An 18051-nucleotide genomic window follows, 5' to 3' on the forward strand; every position below is an offset into this window, starting at 1 on the left:
AAATGGTGCATTTTTCTAGGATATCAGAAAGGAATTAAAGGTTTCAAGCTTTGGAATCCTAAGACAAACAAGGTAGTGATAAGCAAAGATGTGATGTTGGACGAGAAGGCTATGCTACAACGTACTCAGGAAGAAGGAAAGGAAACACCACAAATAAATATGAAGAAAGATGTTGTGCAGGTAGAGCTAGAGACTCATGATTCCGATGATTCTAGCTTAGAGAACACGGAGCATCGCACTATAGCTGATAGCAGAACGAGACAAGTCGTAAAACCACCCACCGGATACAGATTCGAAGACTTGGTATCTTATGCACTTATCACTAGTAGTGAAGACCCTACATCTTTTTAGGAGACAACACATAGCTCTGAGAATGATAAGTGGATGGGTGCTATGGCGGAGGAGATAAAGTCATTACATAAGAACCAAACATGGGATCTAGTGGAACTTCCTGAAGGAAAGAAAGTTATAGGGTGCAAGTGAATATTCAAGATAAAATAGGTCGACAAATTGATGAGGCCTTTTGAGTAGAGCCCAAGAGCAAAGTCATGAAGGCCTAGACCCAAAGTGGACAATATCATGTCATTATAGATATGTGGGCATCCTTTTGCACAATAAATGGTATCAGAGTCATGGTCTAAACTAGATGTCATGTAGGTCGACCTTGAATGAAGTTTAGGGTAGGCCCGAAGTAAATTAGGTTAACCAGATGCTCACGAGAAGGCCTGGGAGCGAGTTAAGATTACCGGATGCTTGCAGGGAGGTCTGGAGCAGGTCAGGATGACCAAATGAGGATGCTCGCGGGGAGGCCCAGAATAGATCAGGGTGACCAGATGCTTGCAGGGAAGGCCCGGAGCTAATTAGGGTGACCAAATGCTCGCGGAAGGTCTAAAGTAGATCAAGGTGATTGAATGCTCGCGGGGAGGCCTAAAGTAAGTCAAGCTAACCGGATGCTCACGGGGAGGTCCGGAGCAAGTTAGGGTGACCGGATACTCGTAGGAAGGTCCGGACCATGAGAGTAATTGTAGTTCTTCGTTTGAGAAGGGGATTATTGAGATTCAATCAAAGTTCCACATTAGAGAGATTTGGAAAAGATCATGAATTTAAAATGATGTACGATATCTCCATTAGTATGAGGTTTTTGGGGAAGAAGTCAAGAGTAAAATTATAAAAGCCTAGGTTCAAAATGGACAATATTATATTATTATAAAAATATCTAAACATAGATATCGGGCGAATCGAGTCAGATCCATCAGGCGGGTGATCTCAACCACAGATCTTGTTTGCAGAGGAGCGAAGGGAGGAAATCAGACTCACCGTGCTGCGGCGTTGCTTGTCGACGACGGTGAGCCTAAAGGCGATGAGGTCGAAGACGAGGATGAGGAGGAGGGAGATGCGCGCGATCTGATCTCTGTGGCTCTTCCGGTGGGAGAAGTGGAATTAGCCGTAATAATTAAAACTTTTAGGACCATGTTGACAAATTCACAAGATATTTTGCCCTCGCGCGGGAAGGCGGGAATCGTGTATAAAGTGGAGGGAGGACAAACCTCTTCACTTCCCGATCGCTTTCGACGTCGGCAGAGGAAGAAGGCGAACCATGAAGTTCAAAGCATTCCTCACCCTCGACGGCGTCCATCTCCTCGACAAGCGTAAGTCTTCTCCGTAGAGATCTCTCTCTTGCATTTCCGCAAACACTGCATTTGCACGACGTTTGCAGGTTTCCTCCCCGCTCTCGACAAGCTCGGCCGGATCTGCCATGTCTACCTCACCCCCGACCACGCCATGTTCCTCCACAACCTCCTCGGCGGCGGTGGAGTCCAGTCCGTCGCCCAGTTCGACAAGGACGTCCTCTTCCGCGACTATCGCATCTCCAGCCAGAACGCCGGCCGGATCGCCTTCGCAGTGGACGCTGCCCTCCTCCACCGCGCCCTCCGCAGCGCCCTCACCATCCAGGAGCAGGCCCGCGACGAGACCGCCGCCATCCAGATCAAGCTCGTCAAGAAGCTCCCCGCTGGCTCCCGCAACCCTGCCCCCTTCCTCACCTTTGAGACCAAAGGGAGGGTTTCCGCCGTTGTGCAGGACGTGCCCATCTCCAAGCCCCTTTCCCGGTCCGACGTGCTTCAGATCCAGTCGGCCTTGGATGCTTCTCAAGATCTGCCCCAGGTATCAGTCAAATTCTAAAATCCAAATTATGCTACATGTACTTTGCAAATAGATCTTCCGGAACTAGGTTCAAATCTATTTCTGCTTTTGGTGATAAATTGATTCAATTGGATTGAAGTGATATACTGGGATCATGTTCTGTAGTATTTTCTTGGGATTTAATTGAATGGTTGTGTAGTAGCTCAGCTGCAATGCTTGTTCTTGTAGACTTTGGTTCAGGTCCCTGATCTCGCTCAGCTCCAAAGCTTGGTGGACCGTCTCAAGTATGTCGGTGATGTTCTCACTGTCTCGATCGCACAGTATGGCGATCTTCACCTGCAGGTTTCTACTTCCCTTGTCACAGTAGGGTCTGAATTAAGGAAACTGAGAGTCCTAGGTGTTCGAGGTACTTGCTCAAATGTCTTCCTTCTTCATCCATCTTTTGTTTTCATGTCAATGTAATGTCTGTTCATGATTCTCATACTCCTTTGTTCCTTTCAGCTGACCCCCCCATTGGTGACCAAAACTTAAGCGCTTTGGCACGCACAGAACTGGCAATTCAGAGAGGAGGAGCGCTTTCTGTGGTACGAATCGATGAATAACCGTATGCATTCAGATTTGTTTTCCCCCTCTTTGACATCCATGTCACCCTGTGTATTGTATGCCAATCATAGCAAGTGAGCCTGAAACACCTTGCCAGGAGTTTGCATTGTCACTTGGCTAAGCCAGACTGTGCTTTCTATGGTAAGAACCTCGGCTCGATTCTACTCGCTCTTTATGTGTTATGCACTGGATCTATTGGACGTTTGTTTATGAGTTGGTTGCAGGCATTGCTCCACAGGGTGCTTGCTTGACAGTGATATTCCAGTTCTTCATCCGAGGCACTCGGCTGTCAGATAAATCCATCAGCTTCTATTGCAGACTTCCAGTCCTCGATCCAGGCTCAAACTAAGAAATGCATAAGCAGATGCATGTTTACATTTGCTTATGTGCCAGCATGTTCTTGTAGTTAGAGATTGAAACTTTGACAAATAAGCTTCTATCTCAGACTTCCGGTCCTTGATCCAGGCTCAAACTAAGAAATGTATGACATTATCAATACACCAGTGAAGGTTCTAAACAGGTGCAAGTTTACATTTTGTTAAGCGCCACCATGTTCTTGTTGTTAAAGATTGAAAGTTTGGCAAATAATTCATTTCATTTTCTCTCTTAAATCTTATAACATGTGTCAACCCTGCAAAATAGATTCATGGCCAAAAAACTTGATGGTATTGTAAATTATTGAACTGCATTTCTCTACATAGCTTATCAGAACAGAGCAAGGAGCTGCATCTTACCATGAATTAGGTACTTGCATAAGAAAAAACAAGAAACTTGTAACTTGATCATTACATAAGTTTATTTTTATTGCTTTTAACATGAATTAGGTGTTGGTGCGGTTAGCATTAACGGTCTAACTCAGGTTTTGATGAATGATAAATTAGGTTAAGTTAGTTGTGTTGTTGATCTAACACTCTGATCGAGTGTGCAGGAGAAGTCCAGACAGGTTGACGGACTGATCGGATGTCTGACACGAATCCCAGCTAGGTCGACGGGCTGATCGGATAACTGGCACGAAGTCCAAATGGGTCGACAGGCTGATCGGACATTTGGTACGAAGTCCAGCTAGGTCGACGGGCCGACTGGATAGCTGACATGAAGTTCAGACAGATCGATGGGCTGACCGGATGTTTGGCAAGAGGTAAGTAAAGGTAAGTCACTGGAGGAGAGTGACTGTGAGGACGCGTCCCAGTTAAGGGACAGTAGGCGTTGGTCCAGCTTAGGTCTATTTTGGATTCTTAAATTGAGACCCTGACTAGGTTCTGATCTCGGGAAGACAGGACCTAAATCATAAATCTATATAAACTGTTTATGCATATATTTTTATAACTCTATGTTGTAGATACAAATGTAGAGTTTCGAATTCTGCATGCGTAGCAACTGACAGAGCTTGATTCTGAGTTCGGAGTCAAAAGTTATGACCTTCGGAATATTACTGTGTCAAACAAGTAGTTGAACACGCTTGAGATCAACCAGATTCGAACTCTCTTCATCTGATCCGAATTTTTGGGATCTGATAAGCTCTGGAGACTCCTCCAAAGGGCTATAAAAGGAGGGGTTGAGCAAGCTTCAAAGATAGAACCCTCATACGTGCTTCAACGTATCCAAACGACTTTCCGACTGCTCGGGGCTCCTGCTACGAAGCTGCTGCGCTCGATGATTGCTCCGAGGAGTTCCGATCGCGCCCGGCAGACAGACATCAACACGAAGTACTTCATCTTTTGATCCTTAAAAGTGTTGGTAAAATTTTCTTTATTGTACTTAATTACTATAAAAGGCAAGTGCAGTGTGTTGCACTTGGTTTCATTTGTTATTGTACTCGATTCTTTATTCCGGGGGTACCGGAAGAGGTTTTTAGTGGATTGTCCATCGATAGGTCCGCGGTACCTGGGCCTTGGAGTAGGAATCACCGAAGGTTCCAAACCATGTAAAAACTGCCTATGTTATTTTTGATATTGTTTTTCGTATTTACTTTCCGCTGCGTACACTCGTGTTTTAAAAATCGAAAAGAAGTGTATTCTAAAAGACCTGTCTATGATTTCAATTTAAATTGATAGGCATTTTTTTTTTTTGCATAAATTCCTTTGTACTGTGTTATTGTTAGTGTTTATATTTCTAACATTTTCAATGTGATATTAAAAAAAACAAATGTCAAATTATGTAAATTAATTTATTTTTTATTATTAAATAAATAAGAAATAAATGCTTAAACTTGCCTTTTAATAGAAGGTTATTATGATTCAATATAGACAAATGAATGCAAAAATTCAAAAACAAAAAACAAAAGAACACAGTTTTATGATAACGTTTACAAAAGTTTAAATTTTAATGTATATTTTTTCTTAGTACTTATTTCATGTTCTGAGATTTGATTCTTGGGTTATTTTGTGCTTTCTGTCTAGGAAGATCGTTCAATTAAGCTTGAATAATTTTTCATGATTTATTTCTTTTCAAAATGTGCAGAATATTTTTAAAGTCACAATTTTATCTTTTATGCATTTATTTTTTTATTAGTATATAGTACATTAATATATAATTTTCAATTTTCATTGATATTTTAATTTTCTCAATCTTTTAAATATTAAATAATGATATAATTTTTTTTTTAAATGTGCTTTCATCTAAAAGCATTCGATGATATGTCCATTTAATTATAACTAAAGTTGTTTCATGAGTTAGAACATATAGTATTTGTACGAGTATTTTCTTCAATAAATTTATGGATTAATTTTCAATGAATATAAAATATCTTATTCAATGTTTGATGATATTATGGGATTGATGATATTAGACTGTTTGGAATGACCGATATCTAGGATGAGTAAAAGTTTGGTTAAATTATCACGTCCCAAAAGAGTCCCTTATGAGACAAAAATCTGACAACATCTCCCTTGTACCGGTGACAATCTGAAACATACATACAAAACACATCAACCACATACGGTTGGAATATATATACACAACCACACAGTTATATATTTAGCATACTCAGCTGGAACAAAATAAACACAATCACGCAGTTATATATACATTAAACATCCCACTCGGCTATACTAAAAACCAACACAGTGAAAAATGATAGAAAATCAATACAAATCAAAATCAAAACTGCTAGCTGGCTAGGCTTACACAACACAACAAAACAATACAAAACACCACATCACAACAAACCAGAAACAAAACCGGAATATACAACGCTAGGTACACCAAATACATAAACCAAATAAAGTACAAATGAAATCGGAAACAGGTCTTCGGATGTGACGTAAGATCGGCAGACAGCATACTCCAAGCGTCTCCACAAATATCTATCTGATGCCTGAAATAAAAATATATCCACGGTGTGAGTTTAAACAACTTAGCGGATATTAGATAGACAGACATAATAAGTTATAACTAACAGTAATAATCATGCGGTACAGTCTTCTGATCAATAATAGGAAATGCAAACTGAAAGACAACAGAAGAAGAATTGTACTCATCGGGACCTCCTATCCGAAACATACAATCGTCATATCAATACCTCGTGTCTCCAGTGTGCATGTCAATCATATGTAACCCAAACAAATGCAGCATACATAATGCAGCAAGCACAAACAATAAATGCAATCATGCAAAATGACATGTGCCACCCCTGACGCCAGTCGGCCATCTCACACGCGATGGTGAGACCGAGTGGGTAGGGATATGATAATTGTGTACTCTGCCATCACTACTCCTGAGTGACCGAGTGGACAGGATGCTGTCGGAGTACGCCTATCCTCCTACCCTAAACAGAGTGGGGGAGCGCAATGCTCTCATCTCCCTGAGACAGTCTAAAGGAGAGATCCCTGTCGTGCTACCACGTTGAGTCACGCTACCCATGAGTGGACCAGCGGAGTACTAGCAGAGCAAACTACCACACATCCTACCTGATATATCATTAACCCATGAGTGGTTGTGTGTGCAGATTATGTAATTGGCAATGTGCTCAACAATAATGTAACCGACAATCGCTCAGCATGCAAACATGCAAGATGGTGCATGTCACTAAACATGAAGATACTGACAGTATACACCTCCATATAAAATGTACCAAAAAGGAAATAAATCATACAATGATCCAGGAATCGTAAATCTAAGTACACCAATCGGATATGACAAATAACGAGTCTACTACACAGTAGGTCAATGTATATCACTATTTCTAAGAACAGGAGTACACATGGCAACAATCAAAATGGTATAAGCATGAATGTAAAACAGATAAAGATATAGGCATAAAACGCAAACATAAAAATTACTATTAGCTATAAACTATTATGCATATCTAAAATGAATATATCAAAGAGATAAGTTAGAAGTACTCGCACAAAAAAAGATCGTATCAGATAGACCCACGTAGTGAGGCCTTCTCAAATCAAAGTTATGCAAATCAAAATGTACAATTTAACTAATTACATACGCAACAACTAGCCAAATCCTAACCCAACTTATTAGGAAAAACCCTAATCGAATCCTCCATAAATCTTTGATTAATCCCCTCAACGCATAATCCGATTCTATCCAACTTCATCATAATACCTCCCAATTCGATGATCATCCAATCAAGTTTAATTCCATCATCTTCTAAACTTCATGAATCAAACATGTATAATTCTTCCACATGATCGATTGCTTACCATTATTTTTGATAACCAATCTCATATACCAATTAGACTAGAATTAACTAAACATCCTCCTTAATCATATATGAAAATCCAAACCACTTACCCAAATCCAAAGACTTCGCTGTTGACTCACAGCTGAGGATGATTGCTGACGGAAAGAGTGATCGGCACTAGGTCTAGCTACGGTCATCCAACCCAAACACCCCAAATCAGCAATCCATATATCAAATCCATTATCCAATTTATGTACCTAAATCATACCAAAAAGGAGTAGCTAACTAAATCAATTAATCAACCAAGTAATACACTTATGCTTAAATCAAGCCATCTATCTCAAATCTATGCCAACGGATCCAATTCGAGACCATCTTCCGACATCTAGGCAGTAGGCTGTGCCACCAAGACTGATGGCAACATTGGTGAGCAGGAATCGACAATCTGCTCGGAATTAAATGAAGGATGTAGAAGGTGTTGCAGTGGCTAGCTGTCGCCGTCGGCTGTGGCGGTCGGCGGTGACAAGAGGAGAAGGGAGAAGATCGGGTGAGGAAGTGGTGAGATTAGGGACTAGGGCACGACGTGAAGGTTAGGGCACGGCTCAACCGGTGTTTGTCGGGCAACGCAGCATTGGACGGCGTCGGAGCTCTAAGGTCGGCGGCGATGAAGAGAGGCGGACTTGGGGAAAAGGGAGAATTGCCGTTGGGGCTGAGGAAAGGAAGGGGCAGTGTCAGGTGAGGCTAGGGCACGCAACAGAGAGGATTTGGGCGGCGGTGCGGGCTCAACGGGTTTCGACGAGATGAAGAGGAGAGGGAGGGGGTTCGGCGATGGGTCGAGGAAAAACTTAGGGTGCGGTGAGGAGAAAAAAATAATAATAATAAAAAAGAATAATAAAAAAAATAATCATTTTCTCGTTTAAATGGGGTAGTTAAAATAGACTTTCTTCTAACTCCAATAATTTATCCCCTTAACGTACGTCATATGAGTTCCGAAAAATTCATAGAAAATTTCTAAAAATTTCCTTAATGTTATTCGTCCATTAACCATAATATTTTATTTTGTTACGGTATTTTATATTCTCCCCACTAATAAAAATTTGGTCCCCAAATTTTTATTATTTACCGTCAGCAAGTGCTAGCAATAGATAACCGGTATAAATGCTGAACAGAAACCTAACCCACATGCCTCAAGTAAACAAATGGGGGTATCGAGCTCGAATCGTATCCTCGAGCTCCTAAGTAGCCTCCTCGTCAGAATAACACTACCATCCAATTTTAACCAGCCGGATAGTTTTGTTCCGCAGCTGACGCTCTTTGTGGTCCAAAATCCGTACCGGAACTTCCTCGTAAGTAACGTCAGGTTGAATGGAAACTGGTATATCTAACAGAACATGCGCTGGGTCGACTACGTATCTCCTCAGCATAGACACATAAAATACATCATGCATGCCTGCTAGAGACGGTGGTAGCGCTAGACGGTAAGCTACTGCTCCAATCCTCTCCAAGATCTGGAAAGGCCCAACTTGGAAAAACCCTGAATCAAGTTCGTGACCACAACTCGGTGGCTCGCTACAGTCCCTCTGGACTTCCAGCTATGTGCATCGGCAACCACATTAACTTTTCCCGGGTGGTAGCTAATGATACAGTCATAATCCTTCAGGAATTCCATTCATCTCCTCTATCAGAGATTGAGTTCCTTTTGAGTGAAAAGATATTTGAGACTCTTTTGATTCGTAAGAATCCCAAATGCAATACCCTACAGATGATGCCGCCAAATCTTCAAAGAAAAGATAATGGCGGTTAACCCTAGATTATGTACAAGGTAGTTCTTCTCTTGCTCCTTCAATTGATGAGAAACATAGGAGACTACCTTGCCTTGTTGCATCAAAACATATCTCAAACCCTGTCGAGAAGCGTCAGTATAGAGTATGAACTCGTCCTCTCCAGAGGCAAAACTAGAACTGGTGTCGATACTGATCTCCGATTCAGTTCCTGGAAGCTGGTCTCGCCGACTTCTAGCCACGTGAACTTCACGCCCTTCCTAGTCAGGCGTGTCAGCAACGCGAGGAAAATCCTCAACGAACCTCCGATAATAACTAGCTCAACAAAGGAAGTTGCGAGTCTCCTGTATAAACTATGACAACTCCCGACTAGTAACAACCTCTATCTCCTGTGGATCCACGGTATACCCCTACTGGTGACCAAAGGTGTCTCAATCATCTCACAGAAGACAATCAAAATATGCACTACTGAATTTCACATATAAATGTTCCCGTCGAAACATCCTTAGATCTATGCGAAGATGGTGTACGTGATACACCTCAGATCGGGAATAGATCACCACGTCATTAGTAAAGATAACAGATACTGATCCAATATCCTAGGGATACCCAAATCATCGAGTCCATGATAACATCTAGGGCACTATAAGCCTAAATGATAAAACCAAGAACTTATAATGCCCGTACATCAGACATCCTCAACAATAAGATCCCCGACAATAAACACCAAGGAATAGATCATCAAATGTGAGAACAACGCTCCATCACCAGAAAAACAACATATGTGGGAGCGATGCTCTACCACAAGCAATCCTCAATATGTGGGAGCAATGCTCCACCACAAACTATCCATAATATGTGAGAGCAATGTTCCACTACAACAATCTATAATATGTGGGAGCTACGCTCCACCACAAATAATCCACAAGTGATCAAGACATCTAATTATCTAGCTAGAGAATGCACGAGATCGCTCTACTATAGGTCACTGTGAGCAGCCAAGGGTATAACAACCTAGTAAACATATCAATTCCATTGTCAACTCTCTCTCAATATCGTAGTGGGCCACTCACTAGTAAGAGAATTAGTTGACAAAGTATACAACCAAAGACATAATGGTAGACACTCAACATAGGTAGAATCATCATGATACTACCAATAATACACCTGACACTCGTGCACACACAACATAAGTATGATTGACATGATCCTCCAATTAATACACACCAAACGCGCGCGCACACAGGTATATTCAGCATGATACCTCCAACAATACATACCGAACACGTGTGTATATATCAACGTAAGTATAATCGACCATATACTTCCAATAATACTCACCTAACATATATACACATACACCATGAGGGTAATCAACACAATACTTCCAATAAAACATAATAGACACCAATGCAACCATAAAACAGATATAATCAACAAGATACCTCTAATAATACAATTAGATACGTACACCTAACCACAACACAGATTTAATCAAAAAGATATCTCCAATAATACACCAAACAGATGAGCATATACTACAACACAGATTAAATCGACAAGATACATCCAATAATACAATCAAACATGTACACCTAACCACATAGGTATAATCTACAAGAAACCTACAATAACTCTAACAAGACAGGTATACACACACTACTTGCAAATGGATAGTATAACATAGGACTCCTACAACACATACTAATCATGTGTACACACAATACATATATGCATAATCAACATATTTAACCCAATTAATCAGACAATCCCTATACTACCTCTCTACAAGGGTATATACTATAGGGTTCAGAAATCAAGAAACGAAATTGTATAGAACATAACTAGTTCACCTCAAAAAAAAATATCAAGCATAATATCAAGTAGGAAAAATAGCAATCATAGACAATCTAAGGTAAAGCAACCTAATCATCCAATAATACTCATGCTCTACGTTCAAATGAACTAATAGAGAAAGAAGAAATACCTGCCATGGTTCAACATTGCATGTCTATGTCGTACCACCACAGAGCCTATATCTAATGGGGAAAGTTTATTATTATATATTTTTAGTGAAACAAACCAATTACGTTCTCATATATTTAACTCCTAGTGTCCCACTCTCATCATAGGGTACTAGCAAGATATAGAAATATATTACCATCCTATCAAAAGTGTATCACAACTAAAATCCAAGGTATCTCTTGATTTCCGAATCGATAATCAATAACACTCCAAATAGTAGAGATACAATCAATCCATAAGATATGAGTATAAGACTACTAATCCCAAGGTACATCGAAGATATCTAATCATCTTCGATCAGTCCACGAGTTAAGATCTCCCATAGAACAATCTTAGGCGAGTCGACTGATTATCGTCTTATAAACTATCATGCTACCAAAAGGGGTAGAGGATTACTCTCTCTTCAAACACCTCAAAGTAATCACTAAGTGATGCATAGATCTCTAGTATCATCATCTGCTTCCTTCACGTGGTACCTGTTCACATAAAGGTTAAGCAACTATCTTTAACTTTCTCATGCTAGTACAAATCATGTATCTGAATGTACTCTCCCAGTTATTCTCATAAGTGTTAAGCAGGTAGCTCTACACTTTTCTATATCAATGGGGGTCACCTAGTTGATTGTACCTTTTAAGTCATCTGACCAGGTACTGACAGTCCATGGTCAAAGTCCCCAAGGAATAGGATACATCGATCCTTAATAGACTGACTAAGCCGACTATGGTATACGGCTAATTCAGTCTTTTCCACGTCGGTACAAGTCATGTACTTAAATGTGCTCAAGATATCTAACTAAACATAAATAACCCATAGATCAGAACCTCTAAAAATAGAGTATGACGGTTCCCTACTAATCGGACCAACAAAATAAATCAGTCATCTACTAACTAATCCAACAAGAATACATTAATCCTCCACAAAGCAACTAAGGTAAATCAATCCACGACTACCCAAGTCAACAAGTGTAAATCAACCTTCTACTGACTGATCTAACAATACTAAATTAATTATCTACTGACAAAACTAACTAAGTTAAATTGGTACTCTACTGACTGAGCCAACATGAATATGCAGGTACTATCCACTACAAGTTAACAATAGCAGAGACTGATATGTGCCTCCAACTCCTAATCAACTAGTAGTAAAAGAAACTAAAACTACTGGTGGTATGATATGAAGAATCACCTGAGACTGTAATTCTTGATCTCTATTAAGGTCGGCCATGATCAGTGGTTGACCCATCACATATAATATATGCTACAACAACGAGACAGGTACTAACAAAAGTACTAACACATGTCATAACTATCATAGACAATAATGCATATACTAACAGGAATGTATGATAACAATATATCAACATATCTCCTATAGCTTGAAGATGTCCTGCTGCTGCTTGGTCCCAAAACTCGAAAAAGTCACATCGAGAAAACCAAAAAATGAAATCCAAAACACAGAAAATAAGAATCGTAGACTTGGCTCTGATACCAAAAATTATCACGCCCCCAGAGGAGTCCCTTGTCAGACAAAAATCTGACAACATCTCCCCTGTATCGATGACAATCTGAAACATACATACAAAATACATCAGCCACATACGACTAAAATATATATACACAACCACGCAGTTATATATTTAGCCTACTCGACTGGAACAAAATAAACACAACCACGCAGTTATATATATACATTAAACATTCCACTCAGCCATACTAAAAACCAACATAGCGAAAAATGATAGAAAATTAATACAAACCAAAAACAAAACTGCTAGCCGACTAGGCTTACATAACACAACAAAACAATACAAAACACCACATCACAACAAACCAGAAACAAAATCGGAATATACAACGCTAGGTACACCAAATACATAAACCAAATAAAGTACAAATGAAACCGAAAACATGTCTTCGGATGTGACGTAAGACTGGCAGACAGGATACTCCAAACGACTCCACAAATATCTAATTGATGCCTGAAATAAAAATATATCCACGGTGTGAGTTCAAACAACTCAGCGGATACTAGATAGAGAGGCATAATAAGTTATAACAGTAATAATCATGCGGTACAGTCTTCTGATCAATAATAAGAAATGCAAACTGAAAGTCAATAGAAGAAGAACTGTACTCACTGAGACCTCTTATCCGAAACATACGAACATCAGATTAATACCTCATGTCTCCGGTATACATGTCAATCATATGCAACCCAAACAAATGCAGCATACATAATGCAACAGAAACAAACAATAAATGCAATCATGCAAAATGATGCAAAATGACATGTGTCACTCTTGACGCCAGTCAGCCATCTTACACGCGATGGTGAGACCGAGTGGGTAGGGCTATGACAACTGTGCACTCTACCATCACTGCTCTTGAGTGACCGAGTGGATAGGATGCTGTCGGAGTACGCCTATCCTCCTACCCCAAACAGAGTAGAGGAGCGTAATGCTCTTATCTCCCTGAGGCAGTCCAGAGGAGAGATCCCTATCGTGCTACCACGCTGTGTCACGCTATCCATGAGTGGACCAGCGGAACACTAGCAGAGCAAACTGCCACACACCCTACCTGATATACCATTAACGCATGAGTGGTTGTGTGCAGATCATATAATTGGCGATGTGCTCAACAATAATGGAACCGACAATCGCTCAGCATGCAAACGTGCAAGATGATGCATGTCACTAAACATGAAGATACTGACAGTATACACCTCCATATAAAATGCACCAAAAAGGAAATAAATCATACAATGATCTAGGAATCGTAAATCCAAGTACACCAATCAGATATGACAAATAACGAGTCTACTACACAGTAGGTCAATGTATGTCACTATTTCTAAGAACAGGAGTACACATGGCAACAATCAAGATGGTATAAGCATGAATGTATAACAGATAAAGATATAGGCATACTACAAGAAACCAAATAGTGGCATATCAAAGCAAACACAAACATAAAAATTACTACTAGCTATAAACTATTATGCATATCTAAAATGACTATATCAAAGAGATAAGTCAGAAGTACCCGCCTCAAAAAAAGATCGTATTAGAGAGATCCCACGTAGTGAGGTCGTATCAAATCAAAGTCCTGCAAATCAAAATATATAATTTAGCTAATTACATACGCAACAATTAGTCAAATCCTAACCCAACTTATTAGGAAAAACCATAATCGAATCCTCCATAAATCTTTGATTAATCCCCTCAACACATAATCCGATTCTATCCAACTTCATCATAATACCTCCCAATTCGATAATCATCCAATCAAGTTTAATTCCATCATCTTCTAACCTTCATGAATCAAACATGTATAATTCTTTCACATGATTGATCGATTGTTTACCATTATTTTTTATAACAATCTCATATACCAATTAGACTAGAATTAACTAAACATCCCCCTTAATCACATATGAAAACCCAAACCACTTACCCAAACCTGAAGACTTCGCTGTTGTCTCACAGCTGAGGATGATTGCTGACGGAAAGAATCAGCACTAGGTCTAGCTACGGTCATCCAACCCAAACACCCCATATATCAAATCCATTATCCAATTTATGTACCTAAATCATACCAAAAAGGAGTAGCTAACTAAATCAATTAATCAACCAAGTAATACACTTATGCTTAAATCAAGCCATCTACCTCAAATCTGTGCCAACGGATCCAATTCGAGACCATCTTCCGGCATCTAGGCAGTAGGCTGTGCCACCAAGACTGATGGCAGCATTGGTGAGCAGGAATCGACAATCTGCTGGAATGAAATGAAGGATGTAGAAGGTGCTGCAGTGGCTAGCTGTCGTCGTCGGCTGTGGCGGTCGGCGGTGACAAGAGGAGAAGGGAGAAGATCGGGTGAGGAAGTGGTGAGATTAGGGACTAGGGAACGGCGTGAAGGTTAGGCCACGGCTTAGCCGGTGTCTGTCGGGCAACGGGCACTGGACAGCGTCGGAGCTCTAAGGGCGGCGGCGATGAAGAGAGGCGGAAGGAAAAGCTTGGGGAAAAGAGAGAAATTGTCGCTGCTCGGGCTGAGGAAAGGAAGGGGCAGCGTCGGGTGAGGCTAGGGCACGCGACAGAGAGGATTTGGGCGGCGGCGCGGGCTCAACGAGGAGGAAGATGAAGGTTTCGGTGAGATGAAGAGGAGAGGGAGGGGGTTCGGCGATGGGTCAGGGAAAAACTTAGGGCGCGGTGAGGAAAAAAATAATAATAAAATGGAATAATAAAAAAATAAACATTTCCTTGTTTAAATGGGGTAGCTAAAATAGACTTCCCCCTAGCACAATAATTTATCCTCTTAATGTACATCATGCGAGGTTCGAAAAATTCCCAGAAAATTTTTAAAAATTCGTAAAAATTTCCTTAATGTTTTTCGTCCATTAATCATTATATTTTATTTTGTTACAATATTTTACATAAATTGAATTAACCTATCAAACTAATTGAACTCAAAAGTTCAGTTCAATTAATTTGAAAATTCAGTTTTTTTTTTTAGAGATATTGGTTTTGAAAATCAAAATTTGGTTAAACTGATTAAACTAATATTATGAGTTTAACCAAACTAAATCAGAACCAAATCAAATCAAATAAAACTAAATTAAACCAAATCGGAACTAAACTGATCGATATTTTGAGTTGAACCGATATTATGAGTAGAGGTATAATCGAGTCGAGTCGAGCCGAACCGGACACTTGAGTGTTTGAGTTTGTCTCATTTATAATCAAGCTGAGTTCGAACTTTATTTAACAAATATATACATGACTCACGAGTTTATTTGAGCTTTTATCGAGCCTAACCGAGTTTAATAAATATAAATTATAAATTTAAATATTCATTAAAAACTAAATTATTATTTAGAGAAAATTATAATATTCTTATTAAAATTTATAATTTTATTCTAATAAATAAATTTAATATATTTATCTATGAAACATATATGTTTCATAAGTAGAGTGTAAAATCTATAAATTTAATATCAAAATTATTATTTTTTTATTTAAAAATTGATTCATAAACTTAACGAACATATTCACGAGTTAACGAGTCGAATATTGTAAAGCTTGAGCTTGGTTGGTTTATCTTAACGAGTCATTCACTACAAAAAAAATAGTATTACCGACGGGCGTACCGACAGAATTAATATTCCGTCGGGGAATTTGGGAATCACCGACGGAAAATGATTTCCGTCGGTACACTTTTGTTTTACCGACGGAATTTTAAAATTCCGTCGGTAAAATTTCAGATTACCGACGGAAAATCATGTTTCCGTCGGTAAAACAAAAGTGTACCGACTGAAAATGATTTCCGTCGGTAAAATAAAGGTGTACCGACGGAAAATGATTTCCGTCGGTAAACTTCCCTAAACATAACCCTAACCATCTTTTTTTTTTTCCCTCACGCGCGGCGCCGCTTTCCTCTCTTCTCTCCTGATTCTAGGTTTGTCGTCTCTCCGTCGACTCTCATCACCAGCGGTCGGCGACGGCTTCCTCGGCCGGTGACGGACTCCTGCTGCAGGCGCCAGCAACACCCTGCGGTCGCCGGCGCCCGCCAGTGGCACCCTTCTGCCGCCAGCGGCACCCTGCGGCTGCCGGCGGCCACTAGCGCCCGCTGCCGGCCGCTGCTGTCCGCTCTATGGCATCCAAAGGCTTGTTTTGGCTGCCGGGTGTAACTTGTCTATTATTGTGTTAATTTTTTAGCTATTTTTTTTTTTTTTTGTAAACAGGTAGTTTTTGTTGCTCGTCTCCGGTTGACTTATACATTTTCAGGTATAATTTAGTAATATATATATTTTTTATGTTGTATAACATGATTAAATTTATGTTATGTTAGTTTGTTAATCTATTACATAATATAATCCGTTTGTTTGTTTTTTGTTAGTATGCTAATATATGCTGATTTGTAATTTTAAATTTATCAGTGTTAGGTAAAAATGTCTATGAACAAAGCTTGGATGTATAATCATTTAGAAAATGGATTTATTAGAGATGATTTTATTGCTGAAGTCGAAGAATTTGTGAACTTTGCTAAGAATCATCCCGAATGTATGAATGGTGCTGAGTTACGATGTCCATGTAATCTTAAAAAAATGTAGGAATAGAGCCTTTCGTGATGAGGATACCGTGAAAGTACACATATGTAGAAATGGTTTTGTGCCAAATTACTATAATTGATATTGTCACGGAGAGCCTTATCTCTATGAATCAATTGGCCCTTCTGGTAGTTCGTCATATGCCACAACTTTTACTGCTCATGAATCATCAATTAATGATAATGCAATGCAATCAATGGTGCACGATGTGATGAATGCTGCAGTTGATTATTCCAATACAGATGAAACACCAACAACTGAATATCAACAATTATATGAAATGTTAAAGGCTAGTGAAAGAGAACTGTGGAAAGAAATTCCCTCTGGTCATTCTCAATTATCAGCTACTACAAGATTATTGAATATGAAAGCAGAGCATCATTTTTCAGAAAGATGTTACGATGATATTTGTCAGTTGATGTCAGAATTGTTTCTGCTGATAACATAATGACTGATAGTTTTTACAGTACAAAAAAATTGGTTAGAGGTTTAGGTTTGGCTGTAGAGAAGATTGATTGTTGTATAAACAACTGCATGATATTTTGGAATGAAGACAATGATATGAGTGAATGCAAAATCTGTACACACCCTCGTTATAAGCATGGTACTCGCACACCAGGGCAGAAGAAAAAAAAATTGCTTGGAAAGTGATGTATTATTTTCCATTAACTGTTAGACTTCAACGTTTGTATGCATCTGCTGCTACAGCTGACTATATGATGTGGCATCATGAGCATGAGCACGAAGGAGGTCTAATG

The 18051-nt window shown here is 39.6% G+C and overlaps 1 protein-coding gene and 2 long non-coding RNA genes across 3 annotated transcripts; 1 reads left to right on the forward strand and 2 right to left on the reverse strand.

The window, feature by feature from the left end:
- Positions 1-1529: 1529 nt before the first annotated feature.
- On the forward strand, positions 1530-3356 carry LOC122000213. The gene is made up of 6 exons (XM_042554695.1): positions 1530-1649; positions 1718-2163; positions 2371-2548; positions 2644-2726; positions 2817-2886; positions 2970-3356. Exons 1-6 carry the CDS (start codon positions 1598-1600, stop codon positions 3092-3094), a joined length of 954 nt encoding a protein of 317 aa, XP_042410629.1. The 5' UTR covers positions 1530-1597; the 3' UTR covers positions 3095-3356.
- A 2338-nt stretch (positions 3357-5694) lies between these two features.
- Positions 5695-8237, reverse strand: LOC122001644. The gene is made up of 2 exons (XR_006117418.1): positions 7495-8237; positions 5695-6061 (listed from the first exon to the last, which is right to left on the reverse strand). It is a non-coding gene; the product is annotated as an uncharacterized LOC122001644 (long non-coding RNA).
- Positions 8238-14238: 6001 nt separating this feature from the next.
- Positions 14239-15417, reverse strand: LOC122001643. Its single transcript, XR_006117417.1, has 3 exons — positions 14856-15417; positions 14643-14773; positions 14239-14294 (listed from the first exon to the last, which is right to left on the reverse strand). It is a non-coding gene; the product is annotated as an uncharacterized LOC122001643 (long non-coding RNA).
- Positions 15418-18051: the final 2634 nt, after the last annotated feature.

This window comes from Zingiber officinale, chromosome 7A (genome assembly GCF_018446385.1).
Source record: "Zingiber officinale cultivar Zhangliang chromosome 7A, Zo_v1.1, whole genome shotgun sequence".
NCBI lineage: Eukaryota > Viridiplantae > Streptophyta > Magnoliopsida > Zingiberales > Zingiberaceae > Zingiber > Zingiber officinale.

Excerpts from the sequence above, each read along its gene's own strand:
- LOC122000213 (XM_042554695.1), top strand. The coding sequence starts at position 1,598 with ATGAAGTTCAAAGCATTCCTCACCCTCGACGGCGTCCATCTCCTCGAC. Across the intron at positions 1,650-1,717 it reads CGTCCATCTCCTCGACAAGC|GTTTCCTCCCCGCTCTCGAC; the intron begins GTAAGTCTTCTC and ends CGACGTTTGCAG. Across the intron at positions 2,887-2,969 it reads GCCAGACTGTGCTTTCTATG|GCATTGCTCCACAGGGTGCT; the intron begins GTAAGAACCTCG and ends AGTTGGTTGCAG.